Source organism: Apteryx mantelli, chromosome 1 (assembly GCF_036417845.1).
Source record: "Apteryx mantelli isolate bAptMan1 chromosome 1, bAptMan1.hap1, whole genome shotgun sequence".
Classification (NCBI taxonomy): Eukaryota; Metazoa; Chordata; class Aves; order Apterygiformes; family Apterygidae; genus Apteryx; species Apteryx mantelli.
Window position 1 is genome coordinate 17100057 of NC_089978.1, and position 27148 is coordinate 17127204.

The 27148-nt window shown below is 35.4% G+C and overlaps 1 protein-coding gene across 1 annotated transcript in view; it reads left to right on the forward strand.

Moving 5' to 3' along the window:
- The window catches only part of DYNC2H1 (dynein cytoplasmic 2 heavy chain 1), a 200611-nt gene that overhangs the window by 45050 nt on the left and 128413 nt on the right, over positions 1-27148 (forward strand). The window contains exons 49-65 of the mRNA XM_013956014.2: positions 1126-1374; positions 2144-2252; positions 3392-3505; positions 4368-4510; positions 6690-6771; positions 7122-7276; positions 9146-9283; positions 10777-10890; positions 12188-12348; positions 12510-12633; positions 13382-13503; positions 14194-14280; positions 15569-15695; positions 17501-17642; positions 18183-18292; positions 23129-23227; positions 24686-24809. Coding sequence (XP_013811468.2) covers positions 1126-1374; positions 2144-2252; positions 3392-3505; positions 4368-4510; positions 6690-6771; positions 7122-7276; positions 9146-9283; positions 10777-10890; positions 12188-12348; positions 12510-12633; positions 13382-13503; positions 14194-14280; positions 15569-15695; positions 17501-17642; positions 18183-18292; positions 23129-23227; positions 24686-24809 — 2200 coding nt within the window. The remainder of the gene's footprint in view (positions 1-1125; positions 1375-2143; positions 2253-3391; positions 3506-4367; positions 4511-6689; positions 6772-7121; positions 7277-9145; positions 9284-10776; positions 10891-12187; positions 12349-12509; positions 12634-13381; positions 13504-14193; positions 14281-15568; positions 15696-17500; positions 17643-18182; positions 18293-23128; positions 23228-24685; positions 24810-27148) is intronic.

Here is a 27148-nt window from a genome sequence, read left to right on the forward strand (position 1 = left end):
CAATTCAAAGACATATTTTGCAGGAAGTAGCATACAGATGTCAGGTCTAGGATGGGGTCTGCTATTTGATCGAGGATTCATTTCTTGTGTTTGGTCAAATAAGGGAAAGTCTGTCATGCTATGTGACAGGCAGGAGGAAGTATCATGCATCAAGGTTGCTTTAATGGAAGGGCCTAAGTGTCATTTGCTGGTGACTTACCACAGTCTAATGGACAACATTTTGAGAAACACTGATACACATTTATGTTTATGCATTGTTCTGAGTATTGAAATGTTTTGTGAAATGTTTCCTTTATAAATTAGTAATTTCCTAAAGTAATTTCTGTTTAAAGAGATGCAGATATATAGCTTGGAGATTTGTCATGCTTTTAAACAGCAAAGTACGAAAAATGAAACTGAAGAAGAAATGCAAGCATGTTAACTCTACTAATCTCATCTGATTTTCAGATGAGAGATCTGAGGTCATCTGCCCTTTATTGGTAAAGTTTGATGGCTGCTCTTGCAGATGGGAAACTTGTTCCTCTCTTCTTAATTGCCCAGTTGTGGTCAATAGACTCTATGGGCAATGAAGAAGTAGAGTAGCCTCAGTAATCAGAGAGTTTCTATTTTCTCCGACTGCACAATTGTGATGGACTTTGAAGCTGAGGTTTAGTTAAGTATAGTGAGGCCAGAATTTAATATTGGGATCTGATATTATGTGTGTTTGGCTAGGGAATCCCATAATCTGAAGTTATGCAGGCATTAGCAGCCTAAAAGTGTTCTAAATCATGCCAGTATTAATCTGTAGTCAAAGCCACAGGTCAGATGTCATTCCAGCCCTATATTTATTTTTAATTAATTGAGTAATAAATTCCTATTTAAATATATCAAAGAATTCTAGGGTGACCTGGTGCTGAGGATGTTGTACAATTCCGTTACTAAGATAATGTGATCTGTTCATTGCTGGATAAGGTCAAGCAAGGTATCTAAATTCTATCACATAAATAATTTATTGGTAAAGAATATTAGCTTTGTCTCTTAAGCTTTCAAACCTTTCATTTCTAAACTTTAAATGTTGGATGTTTTCCTATCTTACTGTTTATATTTATTATGAATGAATAAATTTCTTTGTTTCTTTTTTAATAGGGTATTACCCATTATGGGCGAGACAAAAAAGAGATAGAGATTTTACTGTTCCAAGAAGTCATCAATTATATGTCCAGAGTGGACAAAGTGTTAAGTTTTCCTGGAGGATCGCTCCTTTTGGCAGGACGGAGTGGTGTAGGTCGTCGAACAGTTACATCTTTAGTTAGTCATATGCATGGAGCTGTTCTGATTACTCCCAAAATTTCCAGAGGCTATGAGCTGAAGCAATTCAGAAATGATCTTAAACATGTAAGTAACTCAATGTCTTACATTTTGTTGTTTTGTAGGCTTGTGTTTTAAAAAAAATGGTTATGGGAATTTCAAAAGACACAAAATAAGTATTGTGTGTAGGAGCTGTTTTAAGAAAAGCATAATGCAAATATTCTAAATGAAAAAACAGATTTTTAGAAGTTCTTAGTGCTCAGACATACATACTGTTTTCTGTAGTAAGTGCCCAAAACTCTCTTTTTTTGGATACTTGAACCCTTGTTCTGAGTGTAATGCACTTTATAAAATCTAAGCCTATGTGAATTTGAAAGTTTTTTTTCAGGTATGTATTTTCATATTTTGTCCCTAATAGGCTCTGCCTGGTACAGTAGCAGAATTAAAGAAAATTTTAGTGATTTATGAAAGTGTACACATTATTTAAAAAGAAATGGAAATTTTGAATCAAGATTTGCCAATGCCTTCAGAACAGCTAAAGAAAATTCCAGAACTAAGCCCATACAAAAGGGTGATGCAATTGCTTAACTCTTCCACATTTGGAACATTAATATACTCTAGGAAAGAGTCTGTTCTAATTATTTTTTCATTACCAAGCTATGCATCTAGGTAGAATGTTCTTTATATTTGATACCTCAGTTATCTGAGGTAATCTTTTGTAGATGTATAAGCATAACAACCTAGATGCTTCAGGAAAAATATATAGGTAATATATAATCATGGAGAGATTATTATTCTCTTATGAAACAATACCCTTATTCCGTATACTGAGATTAAAATATTTATCTGCTTCTAGGTGATGGAGCTTGCTGGCATTGAAGCACAACAGGTGGTATTACTACTTGAAGACTATCAGTTTGTCCACTCCACCTTCCTTGAGATGATCAACAGTTTACTCTCTTCGGGTCAGACAAGTGCAAAAAGATTATGGTGCTATTTTTACTACACAGAGTTGGTTCAATGGGGCAGAATTAGATGATGTTTTCTAACTTTGTATCCATACTAGAAATAGTCAAGTCAGAGGGGTTAATTAACTTTCTGTGCTATTGTAGCTAGAATGCTTCCTGTACATGAAACAACTCAGCTATCCTCCAAGCTACCCTACAGTAGGGGTGCTCTCAAATCCTCAAATTTACAAATGAAGTAATTTATTTTAAAAGTCTTTAAAGTACTGTAATAGCAAAATAATTATGTATTCTTCTCTACAACTTCCTTTTTTAAATTAAGAATGGGTAATGCCTTCTTATTTGTTAAAATTTAGAGGTGTCCCAATGTTTCACTATATGAAAGAGATTAAATCCTATCCTTAAGCTTCCAAAAGTAACAAGATAATAAATAATAATAATAATAACAACAACAAATAAAAAGTGACTTTATTTCCTTATCTAGCTTTGTTGCTTGAACAGAGAGATCGTTGAAGGACTAAATCTGACTTACTAAATATTTTTGGACAGGCTCTATTTTTTGTTCTATGAATCTCCTTTGCTTGCCTTGTCTCTCTGTCCCCCTCCAAAAACAAAAGAAAAAAAGAAAAAGCTCTACAATTTTTATATTGCAGTTTTCCGTCTAGTATGATGGGTCAATCACAGTTAAAATTAATTTGAGATAAAGCATTGACTGGAAAACTACAGTAGTTTAGAAGCTGGCTCACAAGTGCAAATTCAAGTCTTCTTACAATACCAGATTTTTGTCATGCAATGCTAAATCCCTGTGACTGAGTCTCAGACTCTAGAGGACCTAGAGAACTACTCTGCTTCATTTTTCTGTTTTTGGATGCATTATCAAGTCTGTTTTGATTTGTTTCTTATGGATCACTATCTTTGGGTAGGTTTGATGGAGCTGTTGAAAGTATATTTCAGTGATATAAAGTAGGTTGTTAAATGAAATCACTATCATTTGGTTTGTTGTTTTAATGATATCATTTGTGATGAAAGTATGGAGGTAAATACTGCCACACAGCCAAATTCACTAGACTGACTGTTCAGAGGAATTTGAAGAATTCTGGTGTATTTGATCAGACATTTTAAATTCATTCTTCAAATAGGAGAAGTTCCTGGACTATATAAAATAGAAGAATTGGAACCCTTACTATCTCCTCTGAAGGATCAAGCTTCACAAGATGGATTTACAGGGCCCATTTTCAACTATTTCACATACAGTATGTGATCAGAATTATATAATTTATAAGTTATTAATTACAGAAGGATACAAAAGTGGTATAATAATGAACAAATAATTGCTAAGGATGGTCCCTGTTTTGTGTACATTTTTAACTTTCAGGTAATTATTAAAAAACAGGAGGGAATAATGATTATAGTGTGGTATTTGAGGGAATACAACCCTCAGCTTAAAAATTGATCTCCTATCTGAAATTCTGTATCCATGTTCTGCAAAGCTGTTACGAATTCTACTGTTGAAAGTCATTTGGAAGGAAGAAAGCATGTGTCTCCATTCTCTTCTGCTTTGTTTAGATTGTATATCTAATAACAGAGTCTCCCTCTATTTGTCAGTTAAGTTCAGGAAAAATGATTATGCCTACAAATCACTTTGGATTTTGAGTTGTCATAAGAAATTTTATGTTTACAGAGAGGTTTCCTAATTATTTGTGCTTCTTTCTTAGACCAACAGGAAGATAAAATAGTTCAGAAATAGATAGAAGAATGTGACTGAAACAGAAATTGGTGGCCGTACTCAAGGGCCCAGGAAGTACTTCTAATTGTCTCTAAATTGTTTAGAAAGTAAATAAGTGGTAACCATTTAAATACTGCCAGCTCTTCTAAAGAAAAAAGACACTGTGATATACACAGTGACAGTGCATGGCATTCAGTTAATTTCTTTCTTAAGTTACATTTCTAAACATCGCTGCCATAGTGTGTAGTGTAATAGTATCTTTTTTCAGAAATTATTTTGTGATAAGTATTTGAATGTCAGGTCAGTAAAATCAGTTGTATTTGCAATAAGTCTATTGTGTAGTCAGATTGCTATCTACTAAATGTTTTTATATGTTGCATTTCCTTTAGGGATCCAACAGAATCTGCATGTTGTCTTGATCATGGATTGTACCAATTTAAATTTTGCAATAAATTGTGAAAGTAATCCAGCACTGTACAAGAAATGTCAGGTCTTGTGGATGGAAGGCTGGTCTGAAAACAGTATGAAAAAGGTAAAAAGAAAGTAGCAGAAGGAAAGTAGTGTACATTAGTAGCTTTATTTTGTGAATGCCATCTTTCTGTGTTCACATACTTTTCAACTAAAGCAAGGGTAAAGTCAGTGTTTGAAAAAAGTTCTTTAATAATTTTAGAAGATTTGTTTGTTTGTATACTCTGCTGATATTTTGTAACTATTCCATTAATCAAAAACTGTGATATCATTTGTTTAAAAGAATACCTCTATATAACTGAGCTCTGGTAAAGAAGAAAAAAGTACCTAAATTAGTGAAGGAACAATTGTCACTATGCTTATTTAGTTAATTTGTGCAGTGCTATAAAGACAGAAAATTATATAGAACAGTTAAGCAGTGTTATTTCACCAGTAATAGTATGTTTTGGTTTCCTGTGGGCTGAGTTGAACAAAATGCTCACTACTTTGACTCTGAGCAAATGCAGTATTTAAGCACAAAAAAATGTTCAAATAGGCTGCAAGCAAACTGATTTGGTCAACTAGCCTATGCTGATGATATGCACTATTATTAGTGTGCATGACAGCTAGTTTAAAACTAGGTTTGTTATGTGTATGCTATATGTTGATGTTGGTCTGTGATTGCTTTTAAACCTTGTATTATTCTTGAATCTTTGTAAAGTGTTTTGCTTGATGGAATAGTGGCATTGTGGGTTTTTTAGGATCAAAATCTACTTATTTCAGGATGTTCACCATATAGGTTTGAGAAAGATATATAGTACTTTTATATGTTAGGAGGTTGCCAAATCTGGTACCCTGATGGAAGCAAGGCTGCCACAGCTCCGTGCCCTAAGGTTCAACCAGTAGCAAAGCTTAACATGTATTCCCAGTAGGCACACCCACAAATACATGTATACAATACACATAACATATATATATTGCCAGCCCCAAAGAACAACACAGAGAGAGATGCTCAACGCTCAGACAAACACAAACAGCACCAACGACTTCATCCTGTTCTCCTATCTGACTGATCAGAATGAAAGTCAGTTAGTGGGAAATATATACATGTGTACATATATACAATATCTATACTTCCCTAATGAGCTCCATATCCATTAGGCAGTAGTCCCCTCGGTCTGTAAAGTGGTCTGGCCTCTCCAGTTGACTCATTGTGATGGGTTTCACACCTGGATCATGGGGTGATGGCTCTCCTGTGATAGCTCTGGGAGCAGCTGGAGCATGGTGTCCCTTTCTCCAACCGGATTAGTGGGATTCCCCTGCCTGCAATTGGGCCTCTGTTCTACCTTCTGTGTGTGAAGAGCAGCCTTTTACAGGTTGGTCACTCTGAAGTTGTTTTCACTCTCCAGGAGGTTTTGAAACTTGCGCAAGTTCTTTCCTAGATTATGAATAAAATCTTTCATATCCTCTTGTAAAATGAAAATACACTACAAGAGGTTGTTTTTAAACTTAACACTCATGTTTTAAATTTGTGCATCTTTCTGCCTCCCTCTATGATCAGGGGTGACAAGAGAGCTCTGATCCTCAAAAATATTCCTGAAAAAACATAGTAAAATTTAAAATATCTGTGCTAAACATTGGGTTTTACTGAAAGTTCATTTTGGCAAGAATGTTTTGACCAGCCCTGTCCACAGTCAAAAAATGTTTTTCAGAATATTGCTTTCACTTCAGTAGAAATTTTTTTACGTGGAGGCTGAGCAATGACTTAGTGTTTTTCATTTGGTCATGTGGCCAAATCTTTGAATATACTTGTTTATTTTTAGCACTGTGTAGTTGATAACATAAGAAGGTAAGCCCACTCTCCATCTTAGACCATGAAAAAAACCTGTAAAGACTTAGAATTAAGAATTGTTTAATTCTGATATTGTATCTACAATAGCTTTGCTTAAGATTGTCTGATTTCCTGTTGAGCTGTATACTTTTGTTACTTATTTGGCATTTGTGTTATTTTAAGAGTTCTCTGGGAATTAGCTGCTCCATCTTACAGGCAGCAAAGGCTGCTCTGCTTGAGAGAACAGGCAATCATCAGTTACAGGGAATGGAGGAATCAAGCTTTTCAATGCAATAACTATTCTGTAAATCCCTTATTCTGAATAAAGTTATCATTTTCAGTCTTTTTAGATTAGCAACTAAATTATTACTTTTTTAATGTTAAATTTTCTTTTTACATATCTTTGGTACAAAAAAATCATGTTTAATTTTAGATACCTGAAATGCTTTTGAATGATTCAGATGAACAAGAAAAGACTGGGAAAGCACATAAGGAACTTAAGAAAAAACATTCAGGTAATACTTTCATGGAGCAAATTAGTATGGCGGTTCTTTAGTTATTGTTACTTATTATTAAACACACTATTTCAGTGCTGTGTTGGGCATGGACGATAGCATAAGTACTCTGAGTAGGTTTTGCAAGCAGATTCATAGACTTTGTCATTGTTCCCATGGGAACGTTAGTCTGGAAAGTGCATCCTGGATCATCAAGCCCAGTGACTTCTGTCACAAGCAACCACTGCATATATTCAGTTTTATAAACTGATCATTCATTTTTCAAACAAACATATTGTGTTGCTCTTAGTTATTTTATGTGAGATAAGAATGACTATATTATTTTCTGTCTATCAAATTATGTTATACAGGTGATTCTGATTTTCTGAAGTCATTTTTGACAATCCATGAATCATGTAAAATGTATGGAGCAACCCCCAGCAGGTATATGACATTTCTTCGTATATATAGTACTATCAATAGCAGTAAAAGAAGAGAGCTGATAAAAAGGCAGAACCACTTGCAGGTATGTATTTAAAACATTTTTGACATACAGCTTTCCAAAATACTCTCACATTTGGGAATACCTTGTGTATTATGAGTTGTAGCTGATAGCATGGTTGTGTGAGGTTTCCTCTGTCTGCGTATACTCATGCTGTGGTTTCAGGAGAGGACTACTCTGAGTCTTAACGCACATCTTTGTTCATATGCCTTGTAGAGTGAAGGATGATTCCTTTTTTCATTAACTTTTCCTCATATGTATCAGAATGGGTATGCTTTTTTGATAGTAATTGCAAATACTTTAAATTTTTACAGCCATATGTAGTGGAATTGTGTTGCAACCAAACCATCGTCTTTACTTCAATTTAACTCCAGCCTCTCTGCTTGTATAATTTTTCCCCCTCTAGCTCCATAATCCATCCATTTATCTCTGCTACAACTTCCTTCTTTGTGTGATTCTTGCATCTTTCTAGTTCAAGACGCTATTATTGGCCTCATGATGCTTTTCTGTAACTTTGGCCAAGATTCCCTTGTCTGTGATTTACTCTCACTTTATATTTTGGAGTCTATTTCAAACTCCTTTTTCACACATCAAAACTTTATGCAGCTCTAGACCAAATACACTTCATCTCACGGACGTCACTACCTGTTATTCCTGTTTTATATTCATAACATGCTTATTTTGAAACTCACTTGTATGTTTCTGTCAATACTTCCTTGTTTTTTTTCTCATAATATATTTCTAGAAAGATCTGTATGATCCTTTAGGACATGTAACTTCCATCTTTTCCCTTCCCTTTCAGCTCCTCTTCCCAGTGACCTTTACTGCTGTTCTGAAACCCCACTTGCCAAACTGTAATTCTTCTTACAGAAAAGAGCTATCAGGATAAGCATCAGTCAAAAGCATATAACTTCCTTGCCTTGTGCTGTATGCTCTTTTTATTCTGCCTGCTAAAATATTTTTCCATCTCTGTAGTAAGCAGTTTACAAAGATATAAGTTTGTCATGATAGAATTTTTTTTTTTGTTATTTATTTGGAAAATAACTGCAACTGGACTATGATTTGTTTGTGATAAACACTCATGTCCTTGTTCGCTTCTCTTATTAAATAAAAGTAATCATTTACATGAAAATTAGAGACCTATCCTAAATCAAACATCTTCGAGTTAATATTTTCAAATAGATTTTGAAGTAATTTTGTCATCTTGTTATCATGAAGCAAATCATTTAGAAAGTTGTAATAAAGAAATTTGTTAATCTAAAACATATTTGAGATTTTAGATTATGTACATCTATGCTCCTTAGAGAGTGTACAAATATGGAGAATAGGGTAGTCTAGTTTATTTCAGTTTGTTTAATTTTTGTAGATTTGCTTTTAGAGAGAAAATAATATATAGAGATAATATCAGTTAACTCAATTGAAATGCTGTACCATTTGCTATTCTTTTAAAAAATTATTTTTTGAGATTTAGTTTTAGCTTTTTGATATAGTAAAAGACCTTACACTAACACACCGAGTGTCAAATCTCTTTTTTGAGCTAAACAGTACTAAGAAAATGTTGTAAATAACATTGAGAAAATATGGAACATAAATTTCATACAAAGTCAAAGAAGACAATTGAGCTCTCAGTAAAATCTATTGAGATTTCCCTTGAAATGATCAGAAAGTGAATCATATGCAGTCAGAACTCTCTTAGCAAGTGTGAGAGACAATGGGATGCTTGTGACTCAGTTTACAGCAGTGGGCTGGGAATATGCATTCTGTTTTATAAAGAAAAATTAAAAAATATTAGTCTATGTGACCTTTAGCGTCTGCATACTACTTGTAATGAACCTTTGCTTATATGTGTTTACAATTTCTTGCTAAACAATTAATTCTTATGAACTTTTATAGGCAGGTGTTTCTAAGCTGAATGAAGCTAAAGCCCTGGTAGATGAATTGAACAAAAAAGCTGGAGAACAAAGTGTATTACTCAAAACTAAGCAGGATGAGGCTGATGCTGCCCTCCAGGAAATTACAGTATCTATGCAGGTGTTGTATATGTATACTCAAATCAGCAGTGAAAAAGAAATCATTTTCTGTTTTTGGTCTCCGTTGCTGCCTCTGCTTTCTGTTTTTTTTTAAGAGAAGTTGCCTAAGAGAATTACCAGGAATGAGCCCTGGGTCTTGAAAAAATTTGCAACAGGACAGGGAGGATTAGATAATTTAAATCATATTTGAACTGATTGAGTAGGAAGAGATTTTTGCACCTGAGTAATATTTACTACTATAGATTAGACTGAAAGGTTTCCTGGAACTTTCTAAATGCAGGCTGATCCATTTTGTAATGTCTCTTACAAATAAGAACTTCAAAGAAAATATTGATGAGTTGCAGTATTTTAAATAATAAATCTTGCAAATTAATTTTGTGGATCTATTAGAAATTACTTATTTCATGAAATTTAGTCCTTTGAGGTCAACATCAAACAAGGGTAACTAATATTTTAGTCCTTATAGCACCTTGAACTTTTATCCTTCAGCTCGGAGGTAGACCTTCTGGTTTTGAAGAGGTAAATTTCTTTAATAGTATTTTCTCATCTAAGTAAAAGAACTATGTGGAAAGTGGATGTCTAAATCAATACTTCCAGAAATCATAAATATAGGTTAAGCCATAATGAATCCTCTCTCATTGCATTGTGTTTGTTTTGTCATTAGCTTAATCTGATCAGACTGAAACAAGCTTAAATAAAGAAGCTCAAAGGCAAAAATATTTTCTGTATGCAGTAAAGTAGATGCCTGTTCTCTCAAAACACTTGGTTTACAGTGCTGTTAAGGTGCATTACTTTTCATTTTTGTAAGCCTACTTGCTATTTTTAGCCATTTTTTATACTTTTATATATTCTGTATCTTCTTAGTGTACATGTATTTGAATAATAGAAAAAGTGATTGATTTGGTATAGGCCTGCTGCGCTGTATGCACTGCTGGCCTCCGAGAATTTTTATCCCATTTCTTCTGATTTCTGTTTAAATCTGTTTTTGCTGTTGTACAGTAGAGTTACATGTTGCACAGGTAGCAGATATTACTTTGTAGGACAAAATCAAGGTATGGACCATAAATAATGAAGCATGATAGCCCAGCGACATCAAAAAAGTATTTATAGAATTCTGATTATTTAAGTTAGCAGAAACTGTAAACGCCCTCTAACATTTTAATGTCACTTCAGATGTTATATTTTTTGTAAGTCATATGAGCCTCAAAAGTAGAGGTACAAATCCTGTCCATGGTACAGTAAAGAAAGGGAAGGAGACATGATAAAAGCAATAGGTGCTTAAGTTCCATCTCATTTAGTCACATAAATATAAACTTAAACCCAGAGGTTAAGTGCTTATGTATTTTTCTTAATTAAACTATCATCAAATATTTTCAGATATTTTAGTGTGACTGGTACTGTGCAAGTTATATTATAATGGAGACTAAAAGAAATGAGAAGTGAAAGTAGAATAGAATTTGTAAATCTGAAAACTAAAGATAATCTCTCTTACAGAGTGCTAGTGAGCAGAAAACAGAAATGGAAAAAATAAAACAACGGATAGCAGAAGAGGCTTCAGAAATAGAAGAAAGAAAAAGAAAAATTGAAGATGAACTAAAAGAGGTTCAGGTAAGAACTGATAAGGAAAAGTAATCTTTTGCGGTCTGATTTTATTTGACTGACTCAAGTTCTGCCGTGCAAAATGATCCTATAGGATTTATCCTGTTATTTCTAAAATTTTGCTCTTAATTGTTTAGATATTAAAACTCTTCATGTATTAGAAAACAGTTTATTCTAATTGCCAGATTTAGCTTGTCTTTTCATCATTCAAATTTATTTTCTATTTGATCTTAATTATACTAATTACACTAAGATTTTTCAGACCAAATCTTACCTCTGGTTACTGTATCCCTCCTGGGACGGTCTACAGCTGAGGTCTGTGGTTTTTACTAATATCTTCTTTAGGCACACTATATCACTTCTCTTTGGTGAAGCTAGTAATATCATAGGGCTTGGCATTATCAAGAGGAATGGTTTAGTGACCAATATTTTCCAAATACCTGTTAATTCTGGAAGTTATATATCTTAATGGCACTATAACAAACTGCTTTTTCAAGAGACCTTACAGCATTAAGCAGCCTTTTTTTAGAGAGGTATGTGTCTTCAGTCATGGTATTCAGTCTCCACTTTTCATCCCATCCATTTTGAAATTGTACTAAAGAATAAGGAAAGCAGCTTGTTTTTTTCCTTTCCTTTTGAATATCATGGGTACTCAGGAATCATATCCTTGTACTGAGAGTGACTTAGAAGTACAGGATTAGGGTCAGTCCCTTTCTTGGTCTTTGATACCTGTGCAAGGTGTGCCCAATCTATAACCTTCTATAGAATAGCATAGGATAGCATTCTATGATCTTCTTTGCTTTCTCATCATTTTGTTGCTTTGTCAATGAGGGCAAAGGCTGTCTGAATTTCAGCCTTCGGTTTAGCTGTCTACAAAAAGCAAGCTTTTTATGACCTGTACTTCTAAGTATGTTTACGCAGATATCCTTAGGCATGCCTCTAAAGGGTAATTAACATCTTTATTAAAACACGTCCTTGGTACAGTGAAATTTTTAGCAGTGAAAGAGTAAATATGATCAATACTAAGATCTACATAATGTTTATGAATTAAAGTGCTGGATCAAAAGTTAGAGAATGTCAGGATGATAATATGCTGTGTTATATGGAAATATATTATCACAAATAGATACATGCCAATTTTTTTAGTAACCTTTGCTCACATAAATACATATCACAAGTGGCTGGTTAGGTAATAAAATATTTAACACAGAAAAGAACAGGAAATTGTATGAAAACTGAAAAGTCAAATATTCAGTTTCTTTTATCCTCCTCTTTTTTTTTTTTTTTGATACATTTTTATGTTAAGCCACTGGTTAATGAAGCTAAACTAGCCGTTGGAAATATAAAGCCAGAGTCTTTGTCAGAAATCCGGTCATTACGAATGCCCCCTGACATAATCAGAGACATACTAGAAGGAGTTTTACGACTGATGGGAATTTTTGATACATCATGGGTGAGCATGAAGAGGTGAGGATTTTATTTAAGCTTTAAACTTAGGCAGCAATTTAAAATATGAAATACTTTCTGTTATACTCAGTAATAATGTATCTGCAGAATACTTTAATTTCATAGAGAAATAACATCTTTAATATTTGCTTCTTTATTTAACTATTTAATACCTTTTACAGTTTCTTGGCCAAAAGAGGAGTGAGAGAAGACATAGCAACCTTTGATGCCCATAACATTCCAAAAGAAATACGAGAGAGTGTTGAAGAACTTCTTTCCAAAAACAGAACATCTTTTGATCCAAAGGTAATTCTTGATTTCACTATATAAAATGCAAAAAAAAAAAAAAAAAAAAGGTGTCTGATTTACAAACACATGGACTTAAATTAGAGAAAAGCAATGACGAATTCTGCTTACAGAGGAAAAGTCTTTGTCAATAAAAAGAGAGAAAAATGTAGCAGAGGCTACTCTGTTGTGCACTGCCTCTAACAGTGAGGAATTTGTTGGAGGTTGGGGAGAGATGGGATGAGAAGTTAAGTCATTAGGCATTAAAATTCTCAAGAGATCTTGTGTCACTGGTATAAATCAGAAGGCAGGTCAAAGTGCTGTAACTAGCTCTTTATGGCCTCCTTGTAGCAGTCAGAGTCTTTAACTTTACATTTAACTGAAAAAAGATAATTAAATGGATTGGTGATATTTGAGACCTAATTTGGCAGTAGCTACTAAAAGGAATTCTAAAATACTGGTTCCGTATTTTTAAAAGGAAGATGGTAATTCCCTGAAAAGGAACACCGATAGATTTTGGATTCCTTTAGAACTTTATAACTTCAGTGAAGCTTCAGAGTTGTAAAGATATTCATTTTTTTCTTTACTCAAATTGGTGGCCTACAATATAATCTCTTTGTAATGGTTTAAAAGATCTGTTCCGTATATGAACTGGCTAATCTGCATATCTGTGTTGGTAACTGGTGAATCTTTGCAGTTGTTTATTCTATATTTATGTCAATTATATTTTACTTAGAGGACTTATTTGTAACTGATTCCGATTTTTCAGAATGCTAAACGAGCCAGTGCTGCAGCCGCTCCATTAGCCTCTTGGGTGAATGCCAATGTCCAGTATTCCCGTGTCTTAGAACGAATACAACCTTTGGAAAAAGAAAAGGCTGACTTGGAAGCGTAAGCTAGAGACCATTGCAAAATAAATGTTCTTAATCCCAACAGTGGTGGGTGAGACTAAGGCCAACAAGGAAGAATTCAAGTTTCTTAAAAATATAAGAAATCACAAATCGTTCCTGGCCCATAGGTGGTGGAATGATCATGGAAGGAGAGAAAAAGCAGAAGTGTGCAATACTTTTCCTTTTCCTGGAAGCTATGCTTCGGATATGTTTTGGCCAAACACAAGTTACCAGTCTCATTTGAAATGTGTCTGGGAGAAATGAACATCATAGATATATTTAAAACGTATCTTGTCAGTGAAACCAATGTTCCTCTTTTTTCAGGCATGTATCAAGTGTAGTCAGCTTCTCCTTAGAATCACAAAGATATGAGATAGTCTTGTGATCAACCATAAATTGAGGGATCTATACTGATTATTTTGCAAGAATTTAAAGTTTTATATTGGAAGAATTTGGAGAATCCCTGATTTTTAAGAATACATTTGAATGTGGTGTTTGGTGTCCATTTTCAAAGTCTTTTTTTTGTGATAAAAAGTAGTCAAAACTTTTAAAAGTGAAAACAGATTTTTCTTGATATAAACCATAAGAAAGAACTGTCTCTGGGCTCTCTCTGTGTATTAATTTTTCTGTTACGCTTACATTTTTTTCCCTTTGGATTCATACTCTTAAAATAAGCATTACATTTTTTTAGTAATCTCAAGAAAACTGAAGACAGAAAACAGAATTTAGAAGATCTTCTCAACTCTGTTGGTCAAAAAGTGTCAGAACTGAAAGATAAGTATGTTGGTTTTGTTTATTTCAAGATGTAAATCAAAACATTGATGACTTTAAAATTTGAATACTCTGAGATTTTTCTGACCAAATGTAGCTCTCTTCACTGTGGATATTTACATCAGAAGTAGCCACATTAGGCTGTCTACATAATCAGTGGACATAAATACTTTTAGAATGCAGTTCATCTCATAGCTCAAATGAATTGCTCCTTCAAAGTACCTGCTTCTCACTACAGACTGTGCTGGCAGCTTTAAGTGTAGGCACTGCAGACATCAATAAAAAAAGTAGTGTGAATCCCACCCTTCATATCTCTAAGGGGACTTTAATATCTTGTTAGGACTTTGCAAACATTCCTGTACAAGACTTCTATTAATCACAACTTGAACAAAGACTGTTCTGTTTCTTTTAGGTTGGTCTACTTTTCTGACAGTTAGTTAGCTATCTCCATTTCTTTCAACATCTCATCAAGTGTTTGGCACACAGTGGCATAAAAATTGCTGTGGTGAACTTTTTTATATTTTCTCCAAATTTGGTTTAATCCAAACCTTTTAGTTTGATTTTTCTAATTGGGTACTTTAAGTGTAATCAGTACAGCCTGACGTGCAATTATTAAAAGTAATGTTTTGTAGTCTGCAAAAAAACTGGAAAATTCTTGTCATTGAGATAATGTGTAGTGATGTCTTAGAAAACCTAAATACTGTATCTGTTTACAGTTAGATATATTAAATTTAAAAGCTAGATTATTTATTAAATGCAATAATTAATTATACATTAAACATTATAAAAATATGGAAACCTTGCTTATTGATTGCCGCATGTTCTTATTTCATAGTAGTTTACAAAATAGAGTACTTTGCATTGAATTGGGCTCATCTGTAAATTAGCGGTTTTCTCTTTTAAAGCTTTTAGAGTGGCAATTTACCAAAAAGTTACAAATTTATATTATGGCATTGAGCCTATCATTTTTATCACTAGGCATATAACAAGGCTTAACATCAGCCACTATAATCAAGCTAGGCTGTTTAAATGGAAGAAGAAATGATTTTTCAGACATTATGTTTTATATTGCAAATGTGTTTTTAAATCTCACCAGTGTCTCTAAATTTTGTTAGTGAAAAATCAAATGTACTCATCTGCCAAAGAAGCATAAAGTATAAAAGGTAATTGTAGTAGTTGTGTTCTTTGTTAACAATAAGGGAGGAATTCATGACAGGTTCAGTTAGACTGCCTTGAAAACTCTTCATCAGTTTGGTAGTTCTTGATAGCAATTACAAACAGTAATTGTTTTACAGGTTCCAGAGCAGAACAACGGAAGCAGCAAAACTTGAAGCAGAACTAAGTAAAGCTCAGAAAACACTGAAAGCTGCAGAGGTCCTAATAAGTCAACTAGATAGGGAACACAAAAGATGGAACACTCAGGTTAGTGAAAATTTTCATAAAATACATGTTATAACTGATATTTTTTAAAAGACAGTTTTTACACTATTTGCAGATTGTGGGTTATCAGCATTCTGCTGATCTTGTGAGTGTACATTTATGTGATTCCTCATTAAAAATGAAAACTTTTTTCTTCCTTATGAAACTTACTTTTATTTCATTGTTCAGGTTGTCTTACCTATATCAGATAGGTACAGAATATGTAAAAAATTCATTATTTGATATAGAACATTTAATGTTTTTTTGACCATTTTCAATCACAATAATAATGTACTTGTTAAGATGGCTGAACTTTTCAGCATTTGCACTGTCCAACCTGTGACACAGTTATAAGGGACAGATTTTTGGAAAGCATTAAGCAGTCTTTATCTTAAAATAAATCACTTTTATCGTGTCTATCTTGGAAATGCAAATGGGGACCTAACCAAAATTTTGTGTTGCTTTTGAAATCTTCATTTATATGTTTGCAAACCCTTCTGCTTCTAAATTAGGGAAAGAGAGTGTGTCTTATTAGCTCAAATGATATTTTGGGGAGAAACTGACAAGCCTTTGGGCCTGAAAGCCATTCTTCAGTCTGAAACAGAACAGGCAAGTTTCAAGCTACATACAAGTTGAAAACAGCTGTCACCTCCAGAAAGTGATACCTATCTCTCTTGGGTACCTTGAAAAGGGATAAATCTCCCTGCTGTGAGAGACAGGTGCCTCTCTCTTCATTGACACCAGAAGAAGCTTAAACAACTTTGATTAAATGCTTACATTTTAAAGAGATAAAGTTAGGGTTAGATGAATCCTTCTCATAGGATCGCCAGTTCCATGGAAAGAGATAGATTTTCCTCACTAGAAGGTATGAGCCTATAGTTGGGAAGCTGCAAGTAGCTTTACAGATACCTCATCTGCTATAGCAAGTAGAGATTGGATATAGTTGATCCCCAAGTTTAAAGATTTTGAAAATGATTCCTCATAGTTTTTTACTCTGGTACATCACCCCTGTCTTGGGAAAATTCAGAGTATCCTAATAATGGTATACTATCAAACTAGCAGGTTTATCAGTCAGGTACTCATCCCATAATGAGGGTGGAGTTTAGGTTAGAGGAGAAAAAGCTGTGTTCATCTCCCTTTAAAGTAAAGTAATAAAAAGTTGCCTTTTTTTAAACTGTCGGCTTTTAAATGTCACTTTTTTAGTCACTTTGGTCACAAAAAAGTGACACAGAAGTGTCACTTTTAAAAGTCAGTTTGATTAAAGGAAACAAAAATGTGGCAGTACTTCCAAGCCAATTATAGCAGTCTTCTATATTATTTTGATATACCCTAAGTTTTTCCAAAATACTCGAATATTTCAAAGCAGAGGTGGCATAGTGCAGATAAGGTATTCAAAGACATATGATAAATATATTTTATCATGTGAGTCTGCAGCAAATCAAATTTTTGAGTAGAACAGATTCATATAGTATTTGGTATCTGCATAAGTGATGTTAACTTGCTGATATTATAGGATCTCCAAAATCTTATTATTTATTATATGTGGCAAACTGAAACCAGATTCATAGATCTTAGTGGCTAAATTCTCTAAAACATCTGCCCATGCTCTAGCACAGAGCTAAAAAGAACTTCTTCTGTACTTTCATGTCTGAGTTACAGTGGGTTAACTAGGTGTAGAAGCCTGAAATGGAAATTGTATTATCAGTGACAGGCAAATTTAATTCCAATTTTTTACAGCTTCTGAGCAATTTTAACATAGGGGGTTTTTTTTGTAATACACCTATACATTCCAAACTTTTGTCTTTAAGGTGTCAGAGATAACAGATGAACTGACTACATTGCCTAAAAGAGCTCAGTTGGCAGCTGCATTTATTACCTATCTTTCTGCTGCTCCAGAGGACCAGAGAAAAGCCAGCTTGGATAAATGGACAAAATCAGCAGACCTTGAAAGTAATTTTTTTTTTTTTTTTTTTGCATACAATTAAGCTCAATCAAGTAAGTGGAAAATGCTAGTGAGTTCTAATGAACAGTCTCATTTGTCTTGGTGTTCCCAAATGAAAAGTGACAACATCCATTCTTATTCAAGGAAGAGTTGTACATACAGACAGACAATTTCTTATGATAGTTCTATTAATTCTTATAAATTCTTAAGATTTATCCCCACAGTCTTTACTGGAAAGAAAAGTTTATATGAATAAGTCTTTTCACATTGACTATTGTTAATTTGCCTATGGATTCTGTATTCTTCTGCTTTTTCAGTAATCATTTTATGGAATATGTGTTAGTAGCACCATTAAATATTTTTTATAACATCAGGCAATAGCAATAACTTGCAAGCAACAAAATAAAAAAATGTAAGGGAAATGTACAGGCTTACACTTTGTTGGCAGAATCTCTAATGCATTTAAAGTGGTAAAGGCTTAAAAAAATATGTGGACTATAAATATTCACACAAACTTATAAATAATAAATACATCTTTTATTTGCCAGAGTTTGATGTAAGGCGATTCCTGTGTACAGAAAGTGAGGAGTTAGTCTGGAAAAGTGAAGGTTTACCCTCAGATGACCTTTCAATAGAAAATGCTCTTGTTATCTTGCAGGTAAATTTGTTTCTGTATCTTATCTTGGAAGTATTTCAGTTTCTACAAATTTCTATAACATATCTTTCTGGAACTTTGAACTCCTTCATTTTTGTTATTTTGTTAGCACCGCAAAACACGTAAACAGAAACAAATACAGCATTTTTAATGTGCATGATTTTGTATAGTTCCAAATAAAAGGGACAAAACAGTTAAGAAAATATTCATTTTTTGCTTTATTCTTTTCTTCCCAAAGTCCTACAAATGAAACCTTTTATCAGTCTATTCAGAGATAAGGTGTGAATAACTGTGGACACTAATATAATCACTGGAAGATTATGCCCTATAGATGTGCACTTTGACATTTCATTTTGAATTCTTTTTTTTCTTGTAAAAATGGAAAATGCTAAGTGCAGATATCTTTCTAAATATCTATATTTTATATCTTTAAAGGATCATCCCACTAGCTCTGTGATGGAGGATATAAAATGCCATTCAGTTAATCCCAATAAACTAATACTTGAGAAAATAATTTAGTTATAACATTATAGTTATAATCAAGATATAATGTTATTACATAATTCCACACTAAAAGATAATATATAATGAACGTACATATAAATATACATACTATACAATTATACAATTGTAATATAATATTCTAATTTTAAAGTAGTTATTTATTATGTTTGTTAGAAAGTAAAGTTTTAATGCCATTCCAGAAGGGAGAATCTACCATTACCCTGGGTAGTTTGTCTGAGTGACTGATAATTCTCACAAATCAGTTATAGCCTTTTCTCTAATTTAAATTTATCTTGGTTTATCATCTTGATATTTGATCTAGTTATTTCTCTCTTAGTAAAGAGTTCTTCAATACATGCTACTTTGTATCCTCAAAGGTGTTTATATGCTGTAATCAAATCTTCTTTTCATCTTTTTCTTTAGTTAAACAGATTGAGCTCTTAAAAATGTCACTGTGAATGAAGGATTGTTTCCAAGTCCTTCCTCTGCTCAAATCTCTCTGTTCCTGTATAATTTTTTTTTAGCATCCTTTTAAAACCAGAATGAGAATTGTATTTTACCAATGATATGTATGGTACAGTTCTCAAACCTTTGTGCTTATCACCACTTGAAGCCTGGATATATTCCATGATTCCCTGTACTGCCACTGTTGCAGTTTGAGATCTGTGTAGTCATTCAGTTTGGAACAGTAGGACTCATAAATAGAATGTAAAAAGTAAAGTATTCTATTAGATTGGATCAGAGAATTGCTGAAAATGTGTTTATATCATAAATGCACGTCAGTTGCGAGAAGCTCTCTTTTCCCTTGCCACGCTACTGTCATCTGTGTGGACACTGTGTGTGTGACCGTTATGTCAGTTCTGAGCCCTTACCTGATTAGTATATCTATTGTTAAAGTCTCAGTGTTTAGAATGCTATGTATGGGTTTGTTTGCATTCTTTTAGCATAACATGTCTTTAATGTAATAATTTAATAAGCTTTGCTGAGAACTGTTATGGGAACCACACATTAACGAAATGAGGTTTTATTAAAACGCAAGCCTGCTTATCTCATCAGTATACATATTAATAGGTAATGATATCACCATACAAAAATATTACACATTGCAATTTTGGGGTCTGGATTTGTTTCTGATTATAATAAAAATGCTGTTTGTATCTATATATATGTCTGCAAGATATGTATAAGGAGTATATGTATATGGAGTGCTGTCATGGATGGCTACGTGCTTTTTAGGAAAGACAGGCCAGGAAAGCGAGGTGGTGGAGTTGCTCTTTATGTGAGAGAGCAACTGGAATGTATTGAGCTGTGCCTAGGGGTGGATGAAGAGCAAGTCGAGAGCTTATGGGTAAGGATCAAAGGGCAGGCTAATAGAGGTGACACTGTTGTGGGTGTTTACTACAGGCCACCTGATCAGGATGAGGAAGTTGATGAGGCCTTCTACAGACAGCTGGAAGTAGCCTCACGATCCCAGGCCCTGGTTCTCATGGGGGACTTCAACCACCCCGATATCTGCTGGAAAGACAACACAGCTAGGCACAAACAGTCCTGGAGATTCCTGCAGAGCATTGGTGACAACTTCTTGACACAGGTGGTGGAGGAGCCAACAAGGAGAGGTGTGCTGCTGGACCTCGTACTAACAAACAAAGAAGGACTGGTGGAAGATGTGAAGGTTGGGGGCTGCCTTGGCTGCAGTGACCATGAGATGGTGGAGTTCAGGATCCTGCGAGGAGGCAGCAGGGCACCAAGTAGGATCGCAACCCTGGACTTGAGGAGAGCAAACTTTGTCCTCTTCAGGGACCTACTTGGAGGAATCCCATGGGTGAGGGCCCTAGAAGGAAGGAGTGTTCAAGAGAGTTGGTTAATATTCAAACATCACCTCCTCCAGGCTCAAGAGCGGTGCATCCCTATGAGTAGGAAGTCAAGCAAAGGAGGTAGGAGACCTGCATGGATGAGCAAGGAGCTCCTGGCAAAACTCAACCAGAAGAAGGAAGTCTACAGAAAGTGGAAAGGGGGACAGGCCACTTGGGATGAATATAGGAATGTTGTCAGAGTATGCAGGGATGCGACGAGGAAGGCTAAGGCCCGTTTGGAATTAAATCTGGCTAGAGATGTCAAGGACAACAAGAAGGGCTTCTTCAAATACATCAGCAGCAAGAGGAAGACTAGGGAAAATGTGGGCCCTTTGCTGAATGGGGTGGGTGTCCTGGTGACGAAGGATGCAGAGAAGGCAGAGTTACTGAATGCCTTCTTTGCTTCAGTCTTTACTGGTCAGGCCAGCCCTCAGGAACCCCAGACCCTGGTGGCAAGAGAGAAAGTCTGGAGAGAGGAAGACTTTCCCTTGGTGGAGGAGGAGTGGGTTAGAGATCATTTAAGCAAACTTGACACCCACAAATCCATGGGCCCTGATGGGATGCACCCACGAGTGCTGAGGGAGCTGGCGGACATTATTGCTAAGCCGCTCTCCATCATCTTTGAAAGGTCATGGAGAACAGGAGAGGTGCCCGAGGACTGGAAGAAAGCCAATGTCACCCCAGTCTTTAAAAAGGGCAAGAAGGAGGACCCAGGGAACTACAGGCCAGTCAGCCTCACCTCCATCCCTGGAAAGGTGATGGAGCAGCTCATCCTGGAAGCCATCTCCACGCATGTGGAGGAAAAGAAGGTGATCAGGAGTAGTCAGCATGGCTTCACCAAGGGGAAATCATGCCTAACCAATCTGATAGCCTTCTATGATGGAATGACTGCCTGGGTAGATGAGGGGAGAGCAGTGGATGTTGTCTACCTAGACTTCAGCAAGGCTTTTGACACTGTCTCCCATAGCATCCTCATAGACAAGCTCAGGAAGTGTGGGTTAGATGAGTGGACAGTGAGGTGGATTGAGAACTGGCTGAATGGCAGAGCTCAGAGAGTTGTGCTCAGTGGCACAGAGTCTAGTTGGAGGCCTGTAGCTAGCGGTGTCCCCCAGGGGTCAGTCCTGGGTCCAGTCTTGTTCAACTTCTTCATCAATGACCTGGATGAAGGCACAGAGTGCACCCTCAGCAAGTTTGCTGACGATACAAAACTGGGAGGAGTGGCCGATACGCCAGAGGGCTGTGCTGCCATTCAAAGAGACTTGGACAGGCTGGAGAGGTGGGCAGAGAGGAACCTCATGAAATTCAACAAAGGGAAGTGCAGGGTCCTGCACCTGGGGAGGAATAACCCCATGCAGCAGTACAGGTTGGGGGTTGACCTGCTGGAAAGCAGCTCTGCTGAGAAGGACCTGGGAGTGCTGGTGGACACCAAGTTAAGTATGAGGCAGCAATGTGCCCTTGTGGCCAAGAAGGCCAATGGTATCCTGGGCTGCATCAGAAAGAGTGTTGCCAGCAGGTCGAGGGAGGTGATTCTCCCCCTCTACTCAGCCCTGGTGAGGCCACATCTAGAGTACTGTGTCCAGTTCTGGGCTCCCCAGTACAAGAGGGATGTGGCACTACTGGAGCAAGTCCAGTGAAGGGCCACAAAGATGATTAGGGGACTGGAGCATCTCTCTTATGAGGAAAGGCTGAGAGAGCTGGGCCTGTTTAGCTTGGAGAAGAGAAGGCCGAGAGGAGATCTTATCAATGTGTACAAGTATCTGAAGGGAGGGTGTCGAGAGGATGGGGCCAGACTCTTTTCAGTGGTGACGAGCGACAGGACGCGAGGCAATGGGCACAAACTGAAACACAGACACTTCCATCTTAACATGAGGAAAAACTTTTTCACTGTGAGGGTGACAGAGCACTGGAACAGGTTGCCCCGAGAGGTGGTGGAGTCTCCTTCTCTGGAGATATTCAAAATGCGCCTGGATGCAATCCTGTGCAATGTGCTCTAGGTGACCCTGCTTGAGCAGGGGGGTTGGACTAGATGATCTCCAGAGGTCCCTTCCAACCTCAGTGATTCTGTGATTCTGTGATTCTGTGATTTAATCTTTCCAAAATACACTGAAGTGCAAAAAAGAAAAGTACTGTACCTTTGCCCACTACAGGAGAAAACTAGAAAAATAATACCTGTGCTTCTAAGTTTTTAAAGTGGTTGTGATTATAGTGGTTTTATAGAGACTCCTGTTTTTAGAGGAACTACAGAACTGCATAACTTGAGTTTATTTTTAATGACAATTTAATTTTTACAAAAAGAAATAGAAAGTTTTCTCTGCCACTGATGTTTGTTGTCATTTTGTTATTAGGCTGTGCTGTTTCTTTCAACAGTTTGTTTAAAACAAAAAGATGTTAAAATGACCAAAACCTTAGTTTGGAGAAACAAAGGATTAAATTTTATTCTTAAACAGAAGATTTTAATAACTATATGTTTCTTTTTTTCTAGAGCAAAGTTTGCCCATTTTTGATAGATCCTTCCTTCAGGGCTACAGAATGGCTGAAGACACATTTGAAAGAATCACGTTTGGAAGTTATTAACCAGCAGGTCCAGTACTTACTCTTGATCTTACTCTTCTGTTCTGCCTGAGCACTCCCTATTCAAACTTCAGAGAACAGTTAGGGGCGTGATAGCAGTCACCAAAATGTGGTCATATTCAATGGACTGTATAATTTCTCACAGAGTTCTAGATTAAAATGATTGTATATGCAAGCTCAATCCTTCAACAAGTACTGAGATCCATTTTAACCATGTATAAGATCACAAAATTGTATTCAAAATGAGTATGAATGAATTGTATACAAAAAGTCAGTCTGGATTTTGCTTTACTATCTTATTTTAAAAGTATGTGCTTATACAGTTCAAAAATTTGATCCTATATTTTTGAACATGGTACTGATAATTTGTTGACTCAACAATGAGGTTAGAATATTTAAAACTGGGACGTCAACATTTGGTGTTACTTCTACAAGCTTGCCTTTCTGTGCTTCCCTCTCCAAGACTATCAAAATTTTCTGAAGAGAAGAAGATACTAAAAGATTTTTAAATAGAGAGGTCTTTCATATTCTTGGCTTCAGTATGAACTGCTCCTGTATCTCAGGAGTCTATATATACTTTTTTGATGTATTTTTTTCACTGCGTTGTATGCTGTGTAAATGTTAGGTTGGGTTTCAGTTTGAGCTTAAGACACATACGCTTAATTGTGTACACATAACTATCTACATGGGTGTTGGAGCCTTGATTCAGTTGCACACACATAGACAAACATCTGGTGCCATTTGAGGTTCCTTAGTGAATCTCACTCACCTGGCCTCAAGCTGTTGCTTCAACAAAATGTAGGTCTTTCAGAGATCCCTGCCAGCTTTGCGTGGATGTTTTGGATACCCTAGGATGGTACTGGATACCTATGTCTGATCAACTGAATGCTCCCCCTGCTAGCCGATCGGCTTGATTGCTTTTTAGGTTCTGTTGACTGAATTGTCTAGGATCTCCATTGACTATAGTAAACATCAAATGCATATTTAGACACCTACAGGTAAACACCTTCATTTAGATATCTCAGTACCAATAGGTTTTGATTTAGTTTTGACACGCAGCTAACTAGTGACATTTGTGATACACTAACTACCAAAACTTCCAGATGGGCCTGGCAGACGTGACACAGGACCTATGGTAGACCTGCACTCTTCTGGTGCAGCAGTTGGAGACTAAGCATCTTAAATGGTTTGTCTGTATTTCAGTAGCTGAATAGAGCCCTTAGTATCAAACTTATTTAAATTAAACGCTTACTTGTGGCTAAAACCAAAAATACCATATGGTGCTTGCAGTAGAACTGTTTATCTATACTGATCATACTTAGATTCAGACTCCTGGTATTATGCCTTCCTGTTCATTGTTAAAGAGATTCAACAGCTTCAGTACATTTCTTCCCTGTTAAGTCATCAAGGTGTTAATGCTTAAAAATAACAGGATCAGAGTTTTTTTGTTTTTTTTTTTGTTACCCAGGACATCAACTTCCTAACTACTCTTGAGCTGGCAGTGAGATTTGGGAAAACACTTATTATACAGGAAGTGGATGGAGTGGAACCTGTTCTTTATCCTTTGTTAAGGAAAGATCTTGTTGCTGAAGGTAAATGACCAAGATCTTTACAAATGCTTATTCAAAGCGTTTGTAGGTTAGATCTATATGCATCATATAAAACCTAATTCATCTGGAAACAAGAACATTTCTTAGGTTTCCGCTTTAATACTAACCTGCTGCTAACATTTTAGGGCATGAAATACATTGGAGATATGTTCTTGTTAGGGGAGAAATATTGAAAAGTATTTAAAGATATTTCAAGTTTAATTAAAATAGGTGTTTTTATCAACTTTGCACAGTTTAAATTTTAAGTTCATTTCTAATGATAATTTCAAACACATGCTTTTGCTTAGGAACTTGGGCCTTAAATAGACCAGAAATTACATGACTGACTGTGCAGTTAGAAATCAGTGTTTTCAGATGTTAGAGTTGCTCTTTCTCTTTCATTTGTTTGAAGACTAAAGAAGGCACACAGATGTATTTCTGAGATGATTTTGGAATGGGAGGGTCAATCAGCACAGTGGTGGAATTCAGTGAAAAGGAATCTCCCTACCTGATGCAATGAAAGGAAATAAAAAACATCTATATATTTTACATTATCTCCATGAGAAACAGCTTTGGATTCAGTTGCTTTAAAAAGGCTGATGTGAAAAACTGTCAAAAGTTTAGCTAAGATAAATAGTAAGAATATCAGTATCTTAGCATGAATTATGTTGTCTATTTCGGAATTATATCTAAACAACTGAGTGGATGAGAAAAAAATACAACAGTACGTGTCTTTAAATACTTTCCAAATTATTATAATTAAAATATACTTACATTATGCTGAATAATTGTATTTTTGCCTTAAACATTAGTTGCTCAGCATGTAGCACAGCTGGTACATGTAATTTACAGCATGAAGTCTGAGTGCTGAAAATAGTTCAAGACCCCTTATTGCTGTCATTTTATCCAGTAAAATGTTGGAATCTAATAGTGTGTGAGGCAACAGTAAATCTGTAATCTTAAATACATAATAAAATATATTACAACACTCTGGATCTTCTTAAATACAGTTATCCCCTATATGGGACAGATTTGTATAGTAAAAAGAGAATTTTAGCTCAGATATCAATCATTCTTCCATTATGGTTGTGCTTCCCTCTTTTTCCTCAGTAGAGGTGGAGAGCACCACCAGTTGGTGACTTCAAGGATCTATAGGAGCCTAGGACATCTTTATTACTGTTTAATTTCACTAGCTTCTGCTGGACTTTGGGAAGCAGAAATACAGTATTACATGCATCTCAACTGATTTTACTGAAAGAATCAAAGAAAGAGATGTGTATGTCTGCATAACTCTGGAGAAAGCAGATTAAGTTAAAATATACTATTTTATTAACTGGATTTACTCATAATACCTTAGGTGGCCTCTTTGGTCTGTCAGTGCTAGGTCTGTGCAAGTCTAAGTAAGAAGCTGTTTTTTGAAAAGGGAGAAGTAGTTGCTGTTTGAGTCTCTTTGGTCACTTCACTTGCAAGCACCCTCTTCTCTTTGCCAAAATGTGGAAGTTGTAGTGGGGGAAGAGGCCTCTTTGCATTATTTTGCTTGTGACAACTGTACATCTTTTTGTTACTTGTTAAGAAAAATGTGAATTTATATACTGCAATAATTTTGTCCTTGAAAGCTTCCATTTTCTTTTTGGCATTTTTACAACATAGGCCTAAAATTTATGTTGGTATTTGGCACAGAGGCAAAATTGGTATATGGTTTTCATCTGTACTAGTGTTTTATCAAGAGATTTATTCTTTGAGCATTTTTGATTTTCTGCTTCTAGAGCTAAAAACAGAGAAGCACCCAACCACCTCAGAAACATCTCTGGAAAAGAATTTTGTTTTCAAAACTATTCATGTTATAATTCTATTCTTTTTTCTTTTTTAGTATAAGGAGGAGAAAACTTTACTCTGGTCCCCTAGCTGTTAGAGTTTATTCTTTTTAGTCGACACAGCTAGAATGGAAATCTTCCATGATGGAAGGAGGGTGATGAGAGGCCATAAATATAATTTTGTTCTAGGACAGGCATATTGAAAAATGTCACAATATTGGGGGTATAAACAGAGACTGAAACCATGACAGCAGAAATTACATGAGTTGTTTCTTGCCTAATGGAATTGAAGTAACATATTTACAGTAAGACTGATTTATGGAATATTTCTTAATGAAATATTTCTCTTTTAATCTAATAACTAGATAGTCCAGCATCTTTAGTTTTATAGTGCATCTTTCTCCATAAAAATATCATATAGAGTAATTACTTTAGTAGAATTATTATTATTATACAGCAGCTTATTGTTATACAGGAGCATCAACCTCCCACAGATTGTCTGAATCCCACTCAGAAAATACTGAGCCA